Source organism: Urocitellus parryii, chromosome X, assembly GCF_045843805.1.
Source record: "Urocitellus parryii isolate mUroPar1 chromosome X, mUroPar1.hap1, whole genome shotgun sequence".
Taxonomy (NCBI): Eukaryota; Metazoa; Chordata; class Mammalia; order Rodentia; family Sciuridae; genus Urocitellus; species Urocitellus parryii.
This window is the reverse complement of record NC_135547.1, coordinates 30,184,829-30,208,240: the sequence shown is the minus strand read 5'-3', so window position 1 is coordinate 30,208,240 and position 23,412 is coordinate 30,184,829. Positions and strand designations below refer to the sequence as shown.

The window sequence follows — 23,412 nt, the reverse complement described above, 5'->3', positions numbered from 1 at the left end:
TGTGAGACCCAAATAGGTTTTCTATCCACTCTCTTTTTTTATGTTATCCCTTTGTTTTTTTTTTTTTTTATTTACCCTTCATTCTTTTCTAAGTACAATATGGAAATGGAGCTGGCATACACAAAGTGTATGCCAAAGTGCTGGTAATTACAATCTTTTCTAATCATCTGTAGGTTTGTTTTTCATATGTTCTCTCTCTCTGTCTGCATTGAAGTCCCTCACCTTTCAGCCATCCTGCATCCCTAGGATAAATCCCACTTGAGCATGATGAATGACCTTTTTGATATGTTGTTGGATTTGCTTTGCAGGTATTTTATTGAGAATTTCTGCATCTATGCTCATTAGCAATATTGGTTTCCTTTTTTGTTGTGTTCTAGGAGTAGAATGGTGGTTACCAGAGGCTGTGTTAAACAGCCTCTGGTGTGTTAAACAATGGGTACTAAGTTACAGTTAGATAGAAGTAAGAAGCTCTGGTATGCTGCTGCATAGTAGGGGAACTATAGACAACAATAACATACTGCATGTTAAAAGAAGCTAGAAGAAATTATTTTGAGCTTTCATCATAAAGAAACAATAAGTGTTTAAGGAGATAGATATGTTTAACCTGAGGCTGGGCATGGTGGTGCATGCTAGCGGAGGCAGGAGGATCAAAGCCAGCCTCAACAAGTTAGTAAGGACCTAAGCAACTAAATAAAATACAAAAAAGGGATGGGGATGTGGCTTAGTGGTTAAGTGCACTTGGGTCCAATCCCTAGTACCAAAAAAAAAAAAAAAAAATGTTTAACCTGATTTAAACATTATACAATCTATACATGTATTAAAACATCACATGGTAGTCCATTATGTTTTATATTTGCTAAATAAAATAAAAAATAAATAATTTAGCACATTCTTCTCATATTCACAGCATTCAAAGCTATTAAAAATAACCAATGGGCTGGAATTGTGGCTCAGAGGTAGTGCACTCGCCTAGCATATGTGAAGCACTGGGTTAGATCCTCAGCACCACATAAATATAAAATAAAGACATCGTGTCCACCAAAAAAAAAAATAATAACCAAGAATGGCTGGGGCTGTAGCTCACGGGTAAAGTGCTTGCCTTGCATGTGTGAGGCACTGGGTTCAATACTCAGCACTGCATAAAAAATAAATAAAAATACTGTGTGTTCATCTACAACTAAATAAATATTTAAAAAAACAAGCAAGAAAAACATCTCATGTATTAATCATCTTCTGTAAAAAGATATTAGAGTAACAGAAAATTATGTAAAATAGTAATAGGATCAAGATATCCTGAAGTGGGAAAATTGAAGCTTTCTGAAGCAGAAGACACAGGTTGAGGTTCACATTTATCACCTGAAATAAAATTCAAGTTAGTCTATCTAACCTGGTGGCCCATGACAAAGAAAAGAGAAATGTGCCCAAGAGACCCAACACACAGTTTCAATCCTTTCACACCTTTCTCTGAAAGAATGATTTTTTTTTCACTCTTGTTCTCCATCTCCAACTGCAGAGGAATCATTTTTTGCACAAATATCCATCATCTCAAACTCAACAATTCCAAAACTAAAACGCATTCTTCTTACTTTTTCCTCCAAACAGGCTTCCTCTAAGTGAAAGGCAGGACCAGGCACTTGGGCTCAGGACTCAGGCATTTGAGGAAACAGCTTCTAGCTTCAAATTCTCTCTTAAATCCAATATTTGCCTTTTATTTCTACTCCCAATCTACCACTCCACTCCTAAATTACTATAGATGCCTCCTAGCTGCCCCTGAAAGTGCTGCCAGATTTCCTGAGGTGGGAAAATTGAAGCTTTCTGAAGCAGAAGACACAGGTTGAGGTTAGTCCTTAAATACAATTTAGTCCTTAAATACAATTTCCTCTCAGAACATTCTCCGGTTCAAAACTTTTTACTGCTTCCAAAATTCCCATATTAAATTTAAATTCCTCTGCCTGACTTTCAAAGCAATCCTTAATCCTGTCACACCCTATTTCTTCAATGTCTCTCACACCACTTTCCCAGAACACACCCTTTAATCCAGTTAAACCTGTTTCCCCTGGACCCAAATACCTAACTCCATTCAACTTCTACCCCTAGGCTTCTATTGTTTCTAACACTTGAAATCTACTTTATTCTGCTGACTTAAATGTTCACCTCAAAGATGTTCCTCTTTTTGGCTGCCCAAAATCTGAAACAGCTTCTTCCCCCACAACCTGGTTATAATTTTTGATCAATATCACTGCCAACTATAGAATCTGAAAACACTGGATACTTGCTTTCCCAGCTTCCCTTACAGCAAGAAGAACTTATGTTAGGCTCTATCTAACCAAAGGTATATACACACACAAAGAAGCCTAAGAATGGAGCCAGGAATGGAAGAAGTACCCTGGGGGCCAGGGAGTAGCTGCAGCTGGATCAACAACAAGGTAGCAGTGGCCAGTGGTGCAATGTGAAGTTTCAGCTTGGTGGTGGTGGTAGTGCAATTCAGTGGTATGACTTAAGGTCATCCATCAGGCTTTGGGATGTATAGCCAGGAACTCCAGTATTCTGAGTTACATAACATCTTACTGATATGTAACATATACACAGAAAAGTATACAACATAACATATGTAAGGAAAAAGCATATAGCTCAAAGAATTTTCACAAATTGAACCCTCAGGTGTCAAGGAATAGAATATTACAAATACAGTCATCCCTCAGTATCTGAGGGAACTGACTGGTTCCAGGACACTAAGGATACCAAAATCCTTGGATGCTCAAGGCTCAAATAAAATGGTGTATAATTTGCATATAACCTGGACATCCTCCATATCCTCTAAATCATCCCTAGATTACTTATAATATCTAACAACATGGAAATATTATATAAATGGCTGTTATACTGTATTGTTTAGAAAACAAGAACAAAAGTCTATTCACTATGGATATAATTTTCCCCTAATATTTCAGATCTACAGTTAGTTGAATCTCTAGATATGGATCCCACACATAAGGAGGGCCAACTGTACTCTCAAAGTTATTATTCCCCTCCTGAGAATAACTACCACACTGACTTCTAACAGTAAAGACTTGCTTTTCAACTTGATATAAATGGAATCATTCACTATGCTCTCTTCTGTGTCTGGCTTCTTTTACTCAATATTATGTTTTGTGAGATTCACCCATGTTGTACATAATTGTAGTTTATTCAATGTTACTGCTGCATAGCTCTTCCTTCCCTCCCTCCCTCTTTCCCTCCCTCCCTCCCTTCTTTCCTTCCTTCCTTCCTTCCTTTCAGTACCAGGAATTGAATCCAGGGGTGCTTAACCACTAGCCACATCCCTATACCTTTTTTTAATTTTTATTTTGAGATAGGGTCTCACTAAATGGCTTAGGACCTTGCTAAACTGCTGAGGCAGACCTTGAACTTGCAATCCTCCTGCCTCAGGGATTACAGATATGTGCTACCACACCCTGCTCTACACAGCTTTTGATGTGCTACTCATCTGATGGACATTTGGATAGCTTCCAGTTTAGTTCTATTACAAATGCTGCTGTAAACATTATTGAATGTACCAGTAAACACGTGCATGTGTGTGTGTGTGTGTGTGTGTGTGTGTGTGTGTGTGTTTGTGTGTACATGTTGGGTATATATCTATGAATAAAACTATAGGGTCAAAGGGCATGCAATGTCCCAGTATCTTTGTAATAAATTAATTTCCTTTCTGCCTAGAATCAATTAGATTTTATTTCTCTTGCTTGAAATCAAGAACCTAGACTGATATGCCATCCATTATTTCAGCAGCCACTGTTTCCACAAAGCTTTCTTGACTATAAAATCCCTGGAGGAACAGTCATAATGCTTATCCCCACTTTTCAGTATATTTTACACTATCCTAAATTACTCCAAGTTATTTTACGCTGGTTAATCCTGACTTTCTTACTGTCAAAAGCTCCAAAACAGCAGTTTTCAACTGTTACTTTACAGCAAGCTAGTGTGCCATGGAAAATTATACTATATAGCAAATATTTCATAACTAATAAAAAGTACCAAAGTTTATGAATGATATATATATTGGTAGATTCAAGACTCCCTTTTGATAGTGTTTCTCTTGCTCATTTGAATTATAATATGCTCCCTTAATCAGATAATCTTATCTATGCCACTGCCCCTAGGAGTGTGCCTTTTAAATGAATGTCATCTATCATGTGTGTCATGAAGGAAGAGATGAGGTGTATTACTTTTCTTCTACCTCCTACCATTCCTACTAGTGCTGAATACATATTAGATTTTCAATAAATACTGATTTATTACATCAAGGTGAAAATACCCAGCAATGAAGACCTGAAATACAACTTAATCTGATTATAGGAAAGCTAGTCCTTTAGCACATCCAAATTATGAACCTATTAGTCTTCTGGAAACTCCCTCAAACCTCATGTCAGTTTTCTCCTCAATAAATTCTGACATGGATTTCAAGCTAGGAAAAATGCTTTTCACACAAGGTAAGTTTATGGGTGAAACACTTTGGCAAAAAGTCCCCACATTGCCATTTCTATCCTTATTGCTATGCTTGATATAGGAATAGCCAAATCATTTTTGCTTAAAAGGCTTTATGACATTAAAAAGCCACAGCTGAGACTGGGCATAGTGGCGCATGCCTATAATTCCAGTGTGACTGGGGAAACTGAGACAGAAGGATGAGGACTGGGAGTTCAAAGCCAGCCTCAGCAAAAGCGAGGTGCTAAGCAACTCAGTGAGACCCTGCCTCTAAATAAAATACAAAATTGGGCTGAGGATGTGGCTTAGTGGTCAAGCACCTCTGGATTAAGTACCTCTGGTGATCCAACTTACTAGCTGTGAGAATAGTAGTTCATATTTCTCTAGCAGGTTATCGTTTCAGAGCTAAGAGAACTTTGCCAAACAAGAAGTTAGACATTCCAGGTTACAAGTCTCACTTCTAGTAAACAATACCTAAAGGGACCCTTCCCAGTTTTTAGGCTTGTGTTTATTTTCATCATTTTAAGTTACAGACTCTTATACTCAACTTTATCCGTTCAGAATGAATATTAGCAAAAAGGTCTTTTTAAAAAAAAAGGACTTAGAGGCATACCAAACCTACTGACTCTTTCTTTTGGTTTCCCCATAGGTTTAAGTCGATTAATTGTTCCTCATTTACAATTTCTAATATAGGTTTACTTGCTACATTCAGCTGCTTATAGTCTTGCTTTCTGGAAAGTCTCTTAAAATGGAAAAGTAATAATATGCTTTTAAGCTACAAATGTTGGACATATGAAAAGGAACATTAAAAATTAATAAAAATATGGTTTTAACCTACAAAATGACTTAATTTTTTAAGGTCAGACAGTGGGTAAGGAAACGAAATTCAACTCTATTCAACTAATGGAAACTGCTTATTGCTGAGCAGTGTTTGGCAGACCTCCAGCATTGTTTTGCAATGCACAGGACACCAACAAGTACTTATAAAATAATTTTGGGATCTGAGGGGATCTCTGATCACTTCAATATGAAATTATGATCAGAGAACTTTTGTTACTATACAAGGAAGAGCAGCCTTCCCACACCACCAAGGGACACTTAAGTTAGCTCCAGTGCTGTGAAAGATAATCCTTGGTTATAGACAAAGTCCACCAAGGATATAGGGGAAGAAAGCTGTACACTTGGGAATAGCTAACTATTTCTAATCCTAGTAAATGTGGTAATCACTAACTAATGAACTAATGACAAGTATGTCCTTTCAATTATCTCTATTACAGCTAGAATAATTTTGACAAAACCTTGAAGTCAAAGTTATAAGTTAAACAAAATGTGGTAAGGCTGAAGAAAAATTTCAGCACTTGCATTCTCTTTTATAGATGCTTCCAAAAGGGGAAATATTAGCTCCTTGTGAAAACCTAACTCTCACCGGGCACAGTGGTGCATGCCTGTAATCACAGCAGCTCAGGAGGCTGAGGGAGGAGAATCACAAGTTCAAAGCCAGCCTTACCAACTTAGCAAGACCCTGTCTCAAAATAAAATATAAAAAAGGGCTGGGGATGTGGCTCAGTGGTTAAGTGCCCCTGGGTTCAATACCCCCCAAAAACAAACCAAAACAAAAAAATACCTTTCAGCTGGTACACAGTAGAGCATGCCTATAATCCCAGTGGCTCAGGAGGCTGAGGCAGGAGAAATTCAAGTTCAAAGCCAGCCTCAGCAAAATCAAGGCAAAAAGCAACTCAGTGAGACCCTGTCTCTAAATAAAGTACAAAAAATAGGGCTGGGGATGTGGCTCAGTGGTTGAGTGCCCTTGTACCCCTCTCCCTGAAAAAAAAAATCACCAAGAACTTTCTAGTTCTCCATATCAACCTTCATGACTATGCAGGTAGATCTAAAGGAGCACAAGAAAGAGACTAGCATTATTAGATAGGATTATACTTTAGTAACTTAGTCTATAATTACTTGTATGCTTAAAAATTTATTTTGAAGTTCTCAATCCAAAGACTCAAAAGAACTTATTGCAAAGATCATCTAAAGTTCACAGAAAGAAAGAAGATCAAAGTTGGTCTAGTTCACCATCATATTTGCCAGTGCCCACCAATGAATACCCTCAACAAGAATTTACTGAGGGTTAACCATGTACCAGACCTGGTGCTAGCTAGGCCTTGGGAAATAGCCATACGTAATAGTCTCTGCTCTCCAAAACTAATACCCATAAAAGAGATTGACTAGAACTAGGAGGAGAAAAGGAACAGAAAATAGGCCAGTGTTAATAACCTAAGAGTTTTAGAAAGACAAGATTTATTCTTTTTCCCCCAAATGGTTACCTGTCTGGCCTCCTTCTAACACCTAGGCCTCTGCCCAAATGTGACTCAACAACAGATGGCCCTCTGACAACACACCCATCACCTACCCCTCTCATCTGTTCATTCTCCTTCCTCATTATCTGCTTTATTTTCTTCACAGTGTTGATCACTATCTGGAATCATATTATTTACACATTGGACTCTGTTCCTCTACTAAAATATAAGTCCCACAAGAGCAGGACCTCATGTGTCTTGTCTACTGTTCCCTCCCTTTCACCCAGTATAGTGGCTGGTGCACAACAGGCATTCAAAAAACATTTGTGGAGGGCTGGGATTGTGACTTAGAGGTAGAGCGCTTGCCTAGCTTGTGTAAGGCACTGGGTTTGATTCTCAGCACCACATACAAATAAATAAAATAAAAAATTTCATCAACAACTAATAAAAAATATTTAAAAAGAGACATTTGTAGAATGGAGGTGCTCCCACCAGTGAAGTACACACTAAGGATATTTATAGATTTTTCTCACCCAGAAGAGCATCAATTCTCAAAGAAAGCCTCACTCGGCCCTGAGAAAAACAGAAGTCAAGCTAGTTATGAGAATCAATAACCAGTGAAAAATTCTGAAATCTCTGATTTGGAAACAAAGGAAACAATTAAGCAATGGTGCTAGGAAAGTATTTTCATGCACTGCCCTTTTTATAATGACTCTAAGTTACATAGTTTGTTTCCAGAATGTTCTCTGATCAGTTATCATTCATTCAAATAAATATCAACATAACTGAATTTTTATGAAAAAGATCAATACATAGACTAAGAATTATTTTTCAGTCTTATTGTAAAACAACTTTTTTTTTTTGCTTTTTTCCCACAGTGCTAGGGATGGAACCCAAGGCCTCATGCATATCAAGCAAGTGCTCTACCACTGAGATACATTTTCAAGTCCTAAAGTAGCTATTTTTAAAAGGCTTCTGATAGAGCTGGGATAGTTATAAAGTTACAAAGTAAAATTGGCAGCTAGTACACCAATGCTAATGAGACTATAAATTCAGGACAGACTCTCCTACAATGGTACCCTCTATAGTACCCTGGTATAACACTAGATACATAGTAAGTACTTTACTAATATTTATTTATTGAGTTATCAAGAACTTATTCTTGGTATCCATTTTGGTATAGAAAAATAATGTACAAAACCCATCAAATAAGTAAAGACTTGCTAAATTCTTAACAGAAAAAGGTACATGGAAGGGCTTTGAGCTCCACACTGAACCAAAAGCTGTAAGAAAAAAAGCAGCTGTGCAGAAAGATATTTACCATTGCATCCTGGAACCCTTAAAAATGGGATTTAGCTACATTATAACTTTTACTGCTCCAAATAGTGTTCTAAACTTGGGAGGTGGAGGGAATCAATCTTGGAAACGTTCCAAGAGGATGAATCCAGTTAGTCCTAATCAATAAATGGCAAACTAGCAGATGAGCTGATGGGTTATTTTATGTGCTTCTTTTTGCCTGTTTATTTTCTGCAGTGAGCAGCACCGCTTTCATAAAAACAAAACAAAAAAAGCTTTCATTAAAAAAAAAATATTTAATGACTTGAAAGCCAACAAGTAGGACAACTATTACTTTTTTTCTCCCTTTCTCTAAACAATAGCCATGTTGTTTTTGTGCACAGATTCAACTGGCAGGGAACCTCTGGTTACCAGATGTCATGGTCAGATGTGTTCTAGTCACTGATAAGGTGCTTTCTATTGTAAACAAGGAACTCTTAGGGTCAGTTAGCCCTCAGTAAGGGCTTTGCAGTACAGCTAAGGCTTCAAATTAAGTATTCAAGCAAAGCGTCATGGTCCCATTTCAAAAGTGCTAGGAGTTTCCTGCAAAAGCTGTAAGAAAAAAAGCAGAATTTTTCACTGGTTATTGATTCTCATAACTAGCTTGACTTCTGTTTTTCTCAGGGCCGAGTGAGGCTTTCTTTGAGAATTGATGCTCTTCTGGGTGAGAAAAATCTATAAATATCCTTAGTGTGTACTTCACTGGTGGGAGCACCTCCATTCTACAAATGTCTCTTTTTAAATATTTTTTATTAGTTGTTGATGAAATTTTTTATTTTATTTATTTGTATGTGGTGCTGAGCCTATGACCAGCTGGACTAGATCAAGGATTTGCAAATATTCTGGTTTCGGGAACATTTTACTTTCCTATCCATGGAGGACCTCACAAAGATTTGGATTATGTGATTTATAACTATCGGGATTCACTGTAATAGAAATTAAAATTGAGAAATAAATAATACACAAGAACATTAGAGCCATCAGGATGGTGATATCACACATTTTGGTAGCCTCTGGAAAACTCCACTGTACCCTGGTGAAAAGACAAGAGTGAAAAGGACAAACACCTTCTTAGTATTATTCTGAAAAGTTTTGATTTCAGAGACCCCTAAGAAAGGTCCTTGAGAATGACTGGATTAGATAAGCAAGATTCCTTCTGATGCTATGATTCTGAAGCAGGGTTTCTCAACCTGGATACTATTAACACTTTGAAGCAGACAATTCTTTGTTGAGAAGGGCTGCCCCGTGCCTATAGGAAATTTAGCAGCATATTTGGCCTCTATCCACCAGATGCCAAAAGCAATCCCCCAGTTGTGACAACCAAAAATATCTCCAGATATTGCCAAATATCCCCTGGTGGAGAATCCACTCTTTCAGGGTGTTGATTTTATTCTACTAAAATTTGAATTACAAAATGTTTACCTCTCATTGCCTTCTCAGACCTCCAAATAGGTCTATTTCTTTCCCACTCCCATCTGGGTCTGTTCCTTCTTTTCTTTCAAGTCACAAACAGAAAGAGTCAGTGGGTAACAAGCTCTGTACAAATCAGGTCAGGAAGAGCCATTCTGGTCAAAGTGCACCGTTTAGGCATTAAAGCTGTTAAGGGCCCAAGGTCTATTGGGGCACAGCACTATCAGCTAACATTCATTCACCCAGACATTCTTAGGACCTGATAACAACCCAAATTACCTACCCTTTCCTCCAAAAAAGAGGTAGCAGAATAATTGAGTGATGGGGAGGAAGAAAACAAGAGATTCTGAGAGCAAAAAAGGTAGTATACAAAACTTAGATACACAACCACCAAAACCTCTCATCTGGGAAGCTTTCCCAACTGAAGCATCTGGGGATTTTTTGATCAGGGTCTGGCTGGGAGGAAGTAGCAAAACTGATAGAAAATCGACATTCGCAACACCTCCAAGTCGGATATTCATTCCCCACCAAAGTCCTCACCCATCCTTTGAGTCTTGGTCCAAGTTTTCTCTCCTGAAAATTGCCCCCAACCAACCTACGTCCCTTTACCCTTAAAACTCTGAGAAGCAAAAGCCAAATCCAGTATCATTCCTCATGTCTTCACTCACCCTTTACTCCACAACCTCAAATTCCTACCTACAAAACCCCTAGCTCCCTGCCCTCCAGCTCTACTTTCCTCTCTTCTCCCCACCCAAACTTCCCCGCCGCCCCACAGCCTGGCTGCCAGCTATTTCACGCAGGTACAGTGTCTTCCCTCCCAATCTCCTTCTCACCGTATAGTTTTTCCACCATCTTCAAAAGTCTTCCCTGATCCTTGGAAACCAAGAATCCCCTAATTTTCTTTGCCGCCCCAGAATTTGCATGTACCGCCCTCCAGCGCTCACTCCTCAGTGTCTTCCCTAAGTTACACTTTCTACCCCGACCTCCTCCACTCTTCACTCTTTCCTGCCTGCTCCCTTGACGTCCACCCCCCACCCCTACTTGCCCCTTGTTACCCTCATGGGCCCTTATTCCCCGCCATTCTCGGTCAGGCCTTCTCTAGGTCATGGCTCGTCTCCCAGGGGCAACTGCCGCCGCCCAGTGTCAGCTGCTGAGCTTCTCAGCTCCCTCCCCCTCAGTCCAGTCTTTCAGGTTGTGGCCTTTGAACCTGCGCCCCGGGCCCAAACTGAGAAACTAATCTCAAGGGCCCGGACAACTCACCCAGGACGAGACAGAGCAGCAGGAGCCCGGAGCCTGAAAGCCAGGAGGGACGGAAGTACACCATGATCCTACAGGGCTGGAGGCGGCGGTGACAACAAGGGCAGCAACACCAGCGAAAGGGCTCACTGGACCTGGGGACAGCGCACGGGTGACCACCGACCACAGCGGTGTGAGAGCCAAGAATCTCCGCTTCAGCCCGAGTCATAAGACCAGGGGCGGGGCTCTTTCTTGCGTTCAGCCAATCCCCACGCTTGAAAGCGGCGAGAGGGGTGGTGATGTAGGGGCTGGTGGGCGGGGCGACCACGCCCTGGCTTTTTGGTTCACAACCGTTCTAGAGTTACTAGGAGATTTGCGCGGACGGTATTTTCCAAAGCTAAGGAGAGAGGATGAACTTTTGAGGACTGTAGATAAGAGATTATTTCTGTTCTGGCTCTTTAAGGAAGAAAAAGAGATTTGCTTACAAAAAGCAGTGTTAGGCATACAAAATAATATATGATTATTCTTTAAACGCTGTTGTTAACTATGTAGTTTATACTAGTAGATGGGCCAGAAGCTAGGGGGTAGTATGGAGTCACTGACCACCAGAGGAGGACGTGGTCTTAAAGTTCACCAAGTTACAACACCCTGTTTTTCGGATGGGGAAATTGAACTCAGAAAGAGGAACTGTCTTTTTTTTTTTTTTCCTTTCTTTCTTTCTTTCTTCTTCTTTTTTTGTACCGGGAATTGAACCCAGGGACACTCAATCACTGAGCCACATCCTCAGCCCTATTTTGAATTTTTTATTTAGAGACAGGGTCTTCACTGAATTACTCAGCATCTTGCTTCTGCTGAGACTGGCTTTGAAGTTGCGATTCTCCTGCCTCAGCCTCCAGAGCTTCTAGGACTGCAGGCAAGAACCACCACACCCAGCTTGGGAACTGTCTTTTTTAAATACAGGAAGAAAAAAAAAAAGAGAGACATAGAAGGATTAAGGGTTAGGGTTAATTAAAGATCACTCACATAGGGTTGGGATTGTGGCTCAGCGGTAGAGTGCTCACCTAAGCACTGCTAGGCCCTGGGTTCGATCCTCAGCACCACATAAAAATAAATAAAGATACTGTGTCCAACTACAGCTAAAAAATTTTAAAAAGATCATTCATATTATTACCTAGATAGACCTGTTAACATTCTATACATGTATTCTGTAATGGTATATTTGCCAAGTGAAAAGACAAAACCTAAGGCAACAGATCAAAGCATTCGAACACCCTAAAAATCTCAAGTTGGAATAAAATGCTGATTCTCAAATGTTAGTCTTCAAAAGAATCATCTCAATGTTTTTAAAAACAACTGATACCAGTATCTCATTTCCCAGGGATTCTGAAATAGAAAATCTATGGTAGGCCTACATATCTGTTATTTACTTTTTCTTCCCCCCCCCCCTTTTTTTTTTTGGACTGGGAATTGAACCCACTGACCTACATCTCCAGTCCTTTTTTATTAAAACTGAATACCATTTTTTTTTATATCTTCATTTTATTTATTTATGTTTATGTGGTGATGAGGATCTAACTCAGTGCCTCACATGTGCTAGGCAAGGACTCTACCACTGAGCCACAACTCCAACCCCTCCAGTCCTTTTTGCTTTTCATTTTGAGACAAGGTCTAAGTTGCTAAATTATAGAATAACTTGCTAAATTGATGAGGCTGGCCCCTAACTTGTAATCCCCTTGTCTCAGCCTCCAAACTAGCTGGGAAGGCATCCTTCACCACACAAGGAAAAATCTGATATTATCTTTAAACAAACACTGTCTTCATGTTGTTGTCCTTGGGCCACACTTTGCAAAACACTAAAATACAACTTCAAAATCCTCTAGTTCAGGAGATCTTCACCTGGGGTCTGTAAATGTGCTTGGTCATAGATTTAGAATGTGGGAAGGCTCTTCAGTGAATTCAGTGAATTCCTAGAACTTACATGTGACATTTATGTATGTGTATTTTTCTGGGGAACTTTATAGCTTTAACTAATGGAACCTGTGACTCCCCACCCTAGTCCTCACTCTAACCCAAATGTTAAGAACCACTGATGGGGGCTGGGGGTATAGTTCAGTTGGTAGAGTGCTTGTCTGGCAAGCATAAGGCCCTGGGTTCAATCCCCAGCACCAAAAAAAAAAAAAAAAAAAAAAAAAACACCACTGATCTGCCTATACTATCATTTACTTTAACTTGGTTAACTCCTGAAAGTGAGAATACTGTGATGGGGAAACTAACTCATGAGCAAGTGACTTGCCCAACACAGGCTAATATACACTCAGTATTAGTCATTGCTTTAAGCAAGATGTCATTTGACTGCCTCGCCATCAATAAGATTCAGCTAGAGCTGTGCTGAATCAAAGAACGCATGACTGAGGTGAGCCCTCAGAAGTTGCCCCACCAATCCTTACTGATGGACTCTGGCCCTTCTCTCTCAAAGCAAGTTGCATAACTTTAATATTCAGCAAAACTCTATGTTCTAGAGGAAAAGACAAAAGAGCCTAGTGGAAAGAATATTAGATTCACTGAGAGCTGGGTATGAGACACCACTTACTAGAAGCGTAACCTTGAGAAAGTTGCTCCATCTCTTTAAGCTTCTGTATCCTTATCTATAAAATGAAATAGTAAGACTAGAACTGTGATTCTCGATCCTGGCTACACATTGGAATCACTTGTGGAGCTTTAAAATAGAGATGCCTCTTGGTCGCATCCTTTGAGATCCTGATTTGATTGCTCTGGAGTCAGAACACGGCATGGCAATCTCAAAACCCTCAAAGGCAGCTAGGAACAGTGGTGCATCCCTGTAATCCCAGTGACTCAAGAGACTGACACAGGAGGATCACCAGTGAGGCCCGCCTCAGCCACTTAGACCCTGTCTCAAAATGAAAAGTAAAAAGGACTGGGGATGTAGTTCAATGGTAAAGCTTTACCATTCCAGGGTTCTATATAAGTAAACACTCATTTATTTATTTAAAATATAAGGAACTAGGTGTCTCAAACAGTCAGATACCTGGTTTAATATATTGCTGCCCTTTATCTCTTGCAAATGTCATCAAATTTACAAAAGATGGGGCTCCGGATGCAGCTTAGTGGTAGAGTACTTGCCTAGCATAATTTTTGAAAAGGAACTCAGTAAAATATGAGCAGTCTCATTAGGTAAGCATTCAACTCAAACAAAAACAAAATTCTGTTTCTCTGCAATAAGGCTGGGCACAGTGGCACATGGCTGTAATCCCAGTAAATTGGGAGGTTGAGACTGAAGATCACAAGTTCAAAGCCAGCCTCAGCAAACTCAATGAGGCCCTAAGCAACTTAGCAAGACCCTGTCTCTAGATAAAAAATAAAAAGGCCTGGGATCGTAGCTAGTGGTTAAGGACCCCTGGGTTCAGTCTCTATGCCACCCCACCCCCCGGAAAAAAAATTGACTGGTATATGTGCCCTCATGAGATAGACTGATGTTTCTGGACATGGTAGACATTTTGTCAGAATAAATAGGCTAAAAATTCTCAAATCTTTGTTGGGTCCGAGTTTCATATTCACAATTGTTTAATGCTTTACCCTTGAAACACTCAGATCTTTCATTTTCTGCATGTCATTACCCTGCCCCAGGTTGAAGGAATTTTTCCTGGGCTTTCTGTGGTAGAGGAAGATCTACACATGGGACCAAGGTCCATGTTTGAGTAATTTGGAGAGATTCTCTCTTATGCAAGCTTCACATCTGTTCACTCGCTTGCTGATACTGCTGTATCCAAAGCACTTCCATGTGCTTCTTGACCATACCTCATACCTTTTCAGTGCACAAAACTCCTCAGCAGGCCTGCCTCAACCACTATATGACTCTTTTAAGTAACTTTGAGTGTTCATGACCAAAGAATTTTGGACCAAAGAGTAGGGGATCACTGACAAACTCTTCCTTAAATGTCAAGGCACTGAATAGTGTAAGAAATGTTGAGCCTATTGGATTTTGGAAATGATAGACAATAAAATGTAGGGATGGGAAAAATAAATGAACTTAAAGGTGCAGAGATTAAAACTGGAAAAATGATGAACACATTAAATAAACAAGTGGCTGTGAGAGAATAGTGTCATCTACTTGCTACCATGTGATCTTTATTTTTTTAATTTTCATTCTCTCTTTTTTTATGTTCTCATCCTCCTTTTAATTTATCTTACACTCTCTCTTCCCTTTCTTTTCTAGCATTTTCTCCTTTTCTGGATAATGCCTTCAGGCTGTGACAGTGTGGTGACCACTCAAATCCTACAGAGAGATGGGGTGGAGGGGTTGCCAACCCTTGAGCTGGAGCTCTCTGGGAAAATGGAAGTATGCCATTTTGTTTTTGCATTTGTTTTCCCCAGAAGGATTCTCTTTAACCTCCCCTGGGAAAACATCCGAGCTAATCAGCTAAAATGACACGTTTCTCACCTTTGAGCCTGCATTACAATCACCTGAAGGACCCCACTGCAAATCTGAGCAGGAGAGGAAAGCATTAGAATCTGCTTTTTTAGCAACTTCCCAGGTGACACTGCTGGACTGGTGACCACACTCTGAACCCTGGGATCCTGAACTCATCAGGGATTCCCTGTCCTTGGAGGATGTGATTAAGAAGTGGGGAAGGGAAGGAAAAGGGGATTGGGGGAAGAAGGAAGGAAAAGGAGATAGGGAATAGAGGGGATCATGAACTGAAATTGAATTCCATGCACATATAAATTTATCATAAAAACCCAAAACTAGGGCTGGGGATGTGGCTCAAGCGGTAGTGCGCTCGCCTGGCATGCGTGCGGCCCGGGTTCGATCCTCAGCACCACATACAAACAAAGATGTTGTGTCCGCCAATAACTAAAAAATAAATAAATATTAAAAAATTCTCTCTCTCTCTCTCTCTCCTCTCTCTCTCTTTTAAAAAAAAAGGAAAAAAATTCAACTTGTTAAAAAAAACAACAAAAAAAAACCCCAAAACTATGTATAACCATAAAGCTCTAATAAAAAAGTGGGGGACTTATATTAATTTCTGCAGTATTTATATTTGTATAACAAATGGATTGTTTTTATAATAATGATTTTTAAATTAGTTAAGGCAAATCATTTCAAAAATCAAATAATTTTGGAAAGTATGTGTGCTGGAAACGTAGTTCAGTGGTTGATCACTTGTTTATCATGTATGAGGCTCTGGGCTCAATCCTCAGCACCAAAAATAAAAATATAGAAACAAGTATAAAATTCATGAATAACCAGAGGAATGAAAAGCTGTGCTCCATTTATGTAAAAAATAAAATTAAGGGGCTGGGGATGTGGCTTAAGCGGTAGCGTGCTCGCCTGGCATGCATGCGGCCCGGGTTCGATCCTCAGCACCACATACAAACAAAGATGTTGTGTCCGCCGAGAACTAAAAAATAAATATTAAAAATTCTCTCTAAAAAAAATAAAATAAAATAAAATTAAATTAAATTAATTTTAAAAAGAAATAAGTATAAAATCAAAAGAAAACACCATTTCCCATTCCTTGCATCCCATTCCCTCTCCTCAAAGCAACAACTGTTAACAGCTTCTCTTTATGTACTCTTTGGAAAAAACGTATGCACACACCAGCATTTTATCCTTTTTAAAATTAGACAAATACGAGCATGTTAATATTGCTTAGTTATTTGCTTTTCTCACTTAGTGGCCTATCTTTAAGATGTTTTTTATAAGTCATATAGCTTTACCTCATTTTTTTTTTTCAATCACAGTGCAGGTGATTGAATCCATGGGCCTTAGCACTTACTAGAAAGGGCTCTACCACTGAGCCACATCCCCAGCCCCTTCTACCTCATTCTTTTAAATGGCTCCATAACCTTTATTTGTATAGCTCTACTATAATTTATTTTAAAAATATTCTACCCCCCCCCAACAAATCCCTACATCTAGGCCTATCTGCAGCATCACCATGTGGTTAGTATAAAAATTGTATCACAGAACTGCACCATTTTATTAATTTTTTTTGGTTTATTTTTGGTTTTGTTTATTTGAGATAGAATCTTGCCATGTTGCCCAGGCTGGCCTTGAACTCCTAGACTCAAGTGATTCTCCTGCCTCAGCCCTCTGAGTACCTGGAACCTCAGCACCCAACTCACCACCATTTTATTTTATAGGATTTTTTTGTACCAGAAATTGAACCCAGAGGTGCTTAGCCACTGAGCCTCATCCCCAGACCTTTTTTTGTATTTTATTTAGAGACAGGGTCTCACTGAGTTGGTTAGCACCTTGCTGTTGCTGAGGCTGGCTTTTAGTTCTTGATCCTCCTGCCTCAGCCTGCCCAGCAGCTGGGATTATAGGCAAGTGTCACCATGCCTGGCAGAAAACAGAGGGCTGGGGTTGTGGCTCAGTGGTAAAATGCTTGCCTAGCACAAGTCAGGCACTGGGTTCAATTCCCCTGTACCACATTAAAAAAATAAAGCTATATAAACAAAATAAAGGTATCATGTCCATCTACAACTAAAAATGCTCTCTGAGTAAATGGAGGTATGCCATTTTTCATTTGTTTTCCCCAGAAGGATTTTCTTTAACCTCCCCTAGTAAACATCTGAGCTAATCTGCTAGAATGACATGTTTCTCACCTTTGAGCCTGCATTACAGTCACCTGAAGGGCCCCACTGCGAATTTGAGCAGGAGAGGAGAGCATTAGAATCTGCTTTTTTAGCAACTTCCCAGGTTGGGGGGGTGGGGACAACAGAAGCTAAAGTGTATAAAGTCTCTGGAATTATAGGTGTGGGTCACTGTGCCCAGCTATTTTATAGGGAATTTTAAGTAACCATTGAGATTTATGTCAGAGTTTTAGAAATTGGAGATGTACCACAAGATAAACATTGTTGGTATCAGCAGAGCAAAGCAGGATATAGCAGTTCTGATGCTGAACTAGATTTCTGGAACCCATTCAGCCATCCAATTATCATGCAACCTTAGGAAAACCATTTCACGTCTTTTGTGCATCTGATGGACCTTCCACACACAAATTAAGACACCCATGTTGACCTGAGAGTCATTCTTACCCTTCATATTTTATAATTCTTTTTATATAAATGTAATTCATGTTGGATGAAGAACATTTTAAAAACACTGTTAGATATAAAAAATAAAAATAAAATTAAAACAACCTGTAGTCCTACTTCTGCTGAGCACATTCCTTCTCCTCCCACCTTCTCCCCACCAAGCTGAATCCTGTTCCTCCTTCAGGCAACATGACTTTTGGCAGAGGAAGCCTCGTTAACCAGCCAAGATCAAGTCCAGAGATTTAGACTATGTGTTCTCCAATGTGTTGGATGTTGCTCAGGTAATTTTCCTTCACTGGTGAAGACCCTGTAGCAGTTGTGAGCTTCTTTTTTTTTTTTTTTTACTTTCTTAAACTTTATTTTATTAGTTTACTTTTTTATATGCGGTGCTGAGGATTGAACCCAGTGCCTCACACGTGCTAGGCAAGTGCTCTACCACTGAGCCACAACCTCAGCCCAAATGTGAGCTTCTGTAGGGAAGAGAGTGTTGTCATTTTTTTCCACTAATCTGTTCTCATAGTAAGTGATCACTAAATGTTTTTTGAATTAATGAATACATAGAAAACATGAGAATAGGTTCTGGCTTTTGGAGACCATATGATCTCAGTGCTGAGCAGGTGAAAGGATCTTCCCAGCTTATTTCCCAGGCTTTTTTTTTTTTCCATTTGTGTCACATTAGGGAAAGTGGCAGGATATGTGCTTTTTTTTCCACTATCCTAGTCAGCTGCTGTTGGCGAAGTTCTAACTTCCACTTTGACCACTTCTACTTTCTCCTTAGCTATGTGTTTGTCTCTTTCTGAGCTTTTCTTTCTTTTTTTCCTCTTCCTTTCTTTCTTTCTTTCCCTCCCTCCCTCCCTCCCTCCTTCCTTCCTTCCTTCCCCCCTTCCTTCCCCTCTCTCTCTCTCTCTCTCTCTCTCTCTCTCTCTCTCTCTCTCTCTCTCTCTCTCCTCTCTCACTCTCTCTCTCTCTCTCCAGGGATTGAACCCAGGGGTGCTTAACCACTGAGCCACATCCCATCCCCTTTTTATACTTTATTTAGAGACAGGATCTCATTAAGTTGCTTAGGGCCTCACTAAATTGCTGAGGCTGGCTTTGAATTTCAGATCCTCCTGCCTCAGCCACCCAGACCACTGGGATTACATGTGTGCATCCCTGTGCCCGGCTATTTCTTTTTTTTTTTTTTATTGTTGGTTGTTCAAAACATTACAAAGCTCATGACATATCATCTTTCATACATTTGACTCAATTGGGTTATGAACTCCCATTTTTACCCCATATACAGATTGCAGAATCACATCGGTTACACATCCACATTTTTATATAATGCCCTATTAGTAACTGTTGTATTCTGCTGCCTTTCCTATCCTCTACTATCCCCCCTCCCCTCCCCTCCCATCCTCTCTCTACCCCATCTACTGTAATTCATTTCTCTCCTTGTTTATTTTCCCATTCCCCTCACAACCTCTTATATGTAATTTTGTATAGCAATGAGGGTCTCCCACCATTTCCATGCAATTTCCCTTTTCTCTCCCTTTCCCTCCCATCTCATATCTCTGTTTAATGTTAATCTTTTCCTCCTGCTCTTCCTCCCTGCTCTGTTCTTAGTAGCTCTTGTTATATCAAAGAAGACATTTGGCATTTGTTTTTTAGGGATTGGCTAGCTTCACTTAGCATAATCTGCTCTAGTGCCATCCATTTCCCTGCAAATGCCATGATTTTGTCATTTTTTAGTGCTGCGTAATACTCCATGGTGTATAGATGCCACATTTTTTTATCCATTCATCTATTGAAGGGCATCTGGGTTGGTTCCACAGTCTAGCTATTGTGAATTGTGCTGCTATGAACATCGATGTGGCAGTGTCCCTGTAGCATGCTCTTTTTAGGTCTTTAGGGAATAGACCGAGAAGGGCAATAGCTGGGTCAAATGGTGGTTCCATTCCCAGCTTTCCAAGGAATCTCCATACTGCTTTCCAAATTGGCCGCACCAATTTGCAGTCCCACCAGCAAAGAACAAGAGTGCCCTTTTCCCCACATCCTCTCCAGCACTTATTGTTGTTTGATTTCATAATGGCTGCCAATCTTACTGGAGTGAGATGGTATCTTAGGGTGGTTTTGATTTGCATTTCTCTGACTGCTAGAGATGGTGAGCATTTTTTCATGTACTTGTTGATTGATTGTATGTCCTCCTCTGAGAAGTGTCTATTCAGGTCCTTGGCCCATTTGTTGATTGGGTTATTTGTTATCTTATTGTTTAATTTTTTGAATTCTTTGTATACTCTGGATATTAGGGCTCTATCTGAAGTGTGAGGAGTAAAAATTTGTTCCCAGGATGTAGGCTCCCTATTTACCTCTCTTATTGTTTCTCTTGCTGAGAAAAAAAAAAACTTTAGTTTGAGTAAGTCCCATTTGTTGATTCTCGTTTTTAACTCTTGTGCTATGGGTGTCCTATTTAGGAATTTGGAGCCCGACCCCACAATATGTAGATCGGAGCCAACTTTTTCTTCTATCAGATGCAGAGTCTCTGATTTGATATCAAGCTCCTTGATCCATTTTGAGTTAACTTTTGTGCATGGCGAGAGAAGGGGATTCAGTTTCATTTTGTTGCATATGGATTTCCAGTTTTCCCAGCTCCATTTGTTGAAGATGCTATCCTTCCTCCATTGCATGCTTTTAGCCCCTTTATCAAATATAAGATAGTTGTAATTTTGTGGATTAGTCTCTGTGTCCTCCATTCTGTACCATTGGTCCACTCGCCTGTTTTGGTACCAGTACCATGCTGTTTTTGTCACTATTGCTCTGTAATATAGTTTGAAATCTGGTATCGCTATGCCACCTGATTCACACTTCCTGCTTAGAGTTGCTTTTGCTATTCTGGGTCTTTTATTTTTCCATATGAATTTCATGATTGCTTTATCTATTTCTACAAGAAATGCCATTGGGATTTTGATTGGCATTGCATTCTGGCTATTTCTTTCTCTATGTCTTTCTTTCAAACACACACACACACACACACACACACACACACCACACACCACCCCTACTCAGCTCTCCACTGTGATTTCCATATGCTCTTTCTGCTCAATAGATTATAAAAAAGAATAATCCCAAGACACTATGAGCTGTCAAACTCCAAAATGATGCATTGCTTAAGAAATAATGGAAATAATATCATATTCTTCTTTTCCTTTGCAGTAGGGGTTTGGAGGAGAGATGTCAGATTCAGAATTTCTTACCTCACCCTTAATGACACTATTTTTTAAAATATTTTTACTTGTAGACGGACATAATAACTTTATTTCATTTATTTATTTTGATGTGGTGCTGAGGATTGAACCCAGTGCCTCACATGTGATAGATAAGTGCTCTAAGCTACAACCCCAGCCCCTTAATGATACTGTTAATAATGACAATAACCTTTCTCTGCAAGTGTGACTGAAAAGGTTGCAGGCAGCCCTTTGGTATAAGATGGCAGCCACTTGTTGCAGAATTTTTTTTTTTTTTTGGTATTAGGGATTGACCTCAGGGGCACTCGACCACTGAGCCACATCCCCAGCCCTATTTTGTATTTTAGTTAGAGACAGGGTCTCACTGAGTTAGTTGCTTAGCGCCTTGCTAAGTTGCTGAGTCTAGCTTTAAACTGGTGATCCTCCTTTCTCAGCCTTCTGAGCAGCTGGGATTACAGGCATATGCCATGTGTCCAGCCTTATTTATTTCCTTTTCCAGATGACTGATCATGTAAATATTTGGTGGTTTTGCAAGAAGACAGTGCATCCAGCCAATCCCTTTATTAAGGATTTAATAGAATGTAATAAAAATAACTCATCAGAATATCATGTGGAGCACCTTAAATGAATACAATTTTTATTTCCCAATTATACCTCAGAAAAAGCTGAAAGAATTGCTTTCTTCTTTTGAAAAATATACTAATATATTTTGATACATTGTGTTATAAATTATATGCCATCAATTAATTTTCCTATAATAAATAAAGAAGCATATTGCACACACAAACAAAAATAAATAAATACAGCTCAATTGATTGATTTTAAATATTGCTCAGGGATTTATTTTACCCTCTAATTAAGTGTTTCTTAATCTGGGGTCCAGAGATAAAATTTAGGGTTCTATGAACATTTTCATGTCCACAATCTCTAACTGAAATTTAGCACTTCCTTCAACTATTACAGTGGACGATGAACCAAAATGAAATTTTCAGTATGTGTGATTTGCTAGCAACAGAAATTGCAGATTTTAAAATTTTTATTTTATTTATTTATTATTAATTTATGGTACTGGGGATTGAACCCTGGGATGCTTTGCTTTGCCACTGAGCTACATCCCCAGTCCTTTTTATTTTTATTTTTTTTTTTTTTGAGACAGGGTCTTGCTAAATTGCTTAGGGCATCAATAAGTTGCTGAGGTTGGGTCTTGAACTTGCAATCCTCCTGCCTTAGCTTCCCCAGTTGCTGGGATTATAGGCATGTGCCACTGCACCCAGCCATATATTTTTATATCTTGAAATATTATTCACATTCATTGCTATGATGGAGTTTTGAATTATTAGACATGCTACTGAATATGGTTATTTAATGTATTAATAAATAACACATTGCACACAGAGACAAAGGAAAAATAAATATAGCTCAGTTGATTCTATCCCTTACCATACCATATTTTCCAGTCTTTTCTTGCCAGATACCATGGTTTCTGAGATGAAGATTAGACTACAGGAACAGACAATAAAACCAAAGAGCTAAATCTTGCAGGCCCTGCTGATACTTCAACCTTCAACATACTGTCACATCCAGCACTGTGCTTGTACCTAAGACTCACTCACTTTTTTATTTAATATTTTTATTGATACATTATAATTAAACATAATAGTGAGATTCATGTGACACATTAATATATGAACATAACATAATCTAGTCAAATTTCACTCACTTGTCTCAACAAAAAGTCAGAACAGCTGCTTTCTTATTAATTTTTGTCTTCTTAATTGACACATAATTGCACATATTTATGGGGTACAATGTGATAATTTGATACATATATACAATGTACTCATCAAATCAGGGTAATTAGCATTTTCATCTCCTTACACTTTCTAAAATTTTATCATTATCAAAATTTAAGCTGGGCACAGTGGCAGACACCTGTAATCCCTGCAGCTCAGGAGGCTGAGACAGAAGGATTAAGAGTTCAAAGCCAGCCTCAGCAACTTAGCAAGGTTCTGAGCAACTCTACCAACTGAGCTATATTCCCAACCCTTTAATTTTTATTTTGAGACAGGGTCTCACTAAGTTGCTGAGGCTGGCTTCAAAATTAAAATCCTCCTGCCTCAGTTCCCCAAATCAGTGGGATTGCTAGTGTGCACCACTGTGTCAGCATCAAATTGAATATGTTTAAGCCAAATTCATTATTTCTCTTTTCCTGCAACCCAAAGGTCCCTCCTAATTTTCTTTGTACCCATCATTCTCCCAGTCAAACAGACTAGAAGTCTTAGATTATCTTTAATCCATCTCCTTCATACCCCAAACTAGCCACTCATGAGAATAAAAGAAAAATCAACACTTACTCTTGTCTGAGA

General features: G+C 39.2%; 1 protein-coding gene across 1 annotated transcript in view; it reads right to left on the bottom strand.

The window, feature by feature from the left end:
• Positions 1–11,115, bottom strand: part of Lamp2 (lysosomal associated membrane protein 2) — a 37,199-nt gene extending 26,084 nt beyond the window's left edge. The window contains exon 1 of the mRNA XM_026379552.2: positions 10,785–11,115. Within this exon, the coding sequence (XP_026235337.2) occupies positions 10,785–10,989 (205 nt within the window). The 5' untranslated portion in view covers positions 10,990–11,115. The remainder of the gene's footprint in view (positions 1–10,784) is intronic.
• Positions 11,116–23,412: the final 12,297 nt, after the last annotated feature.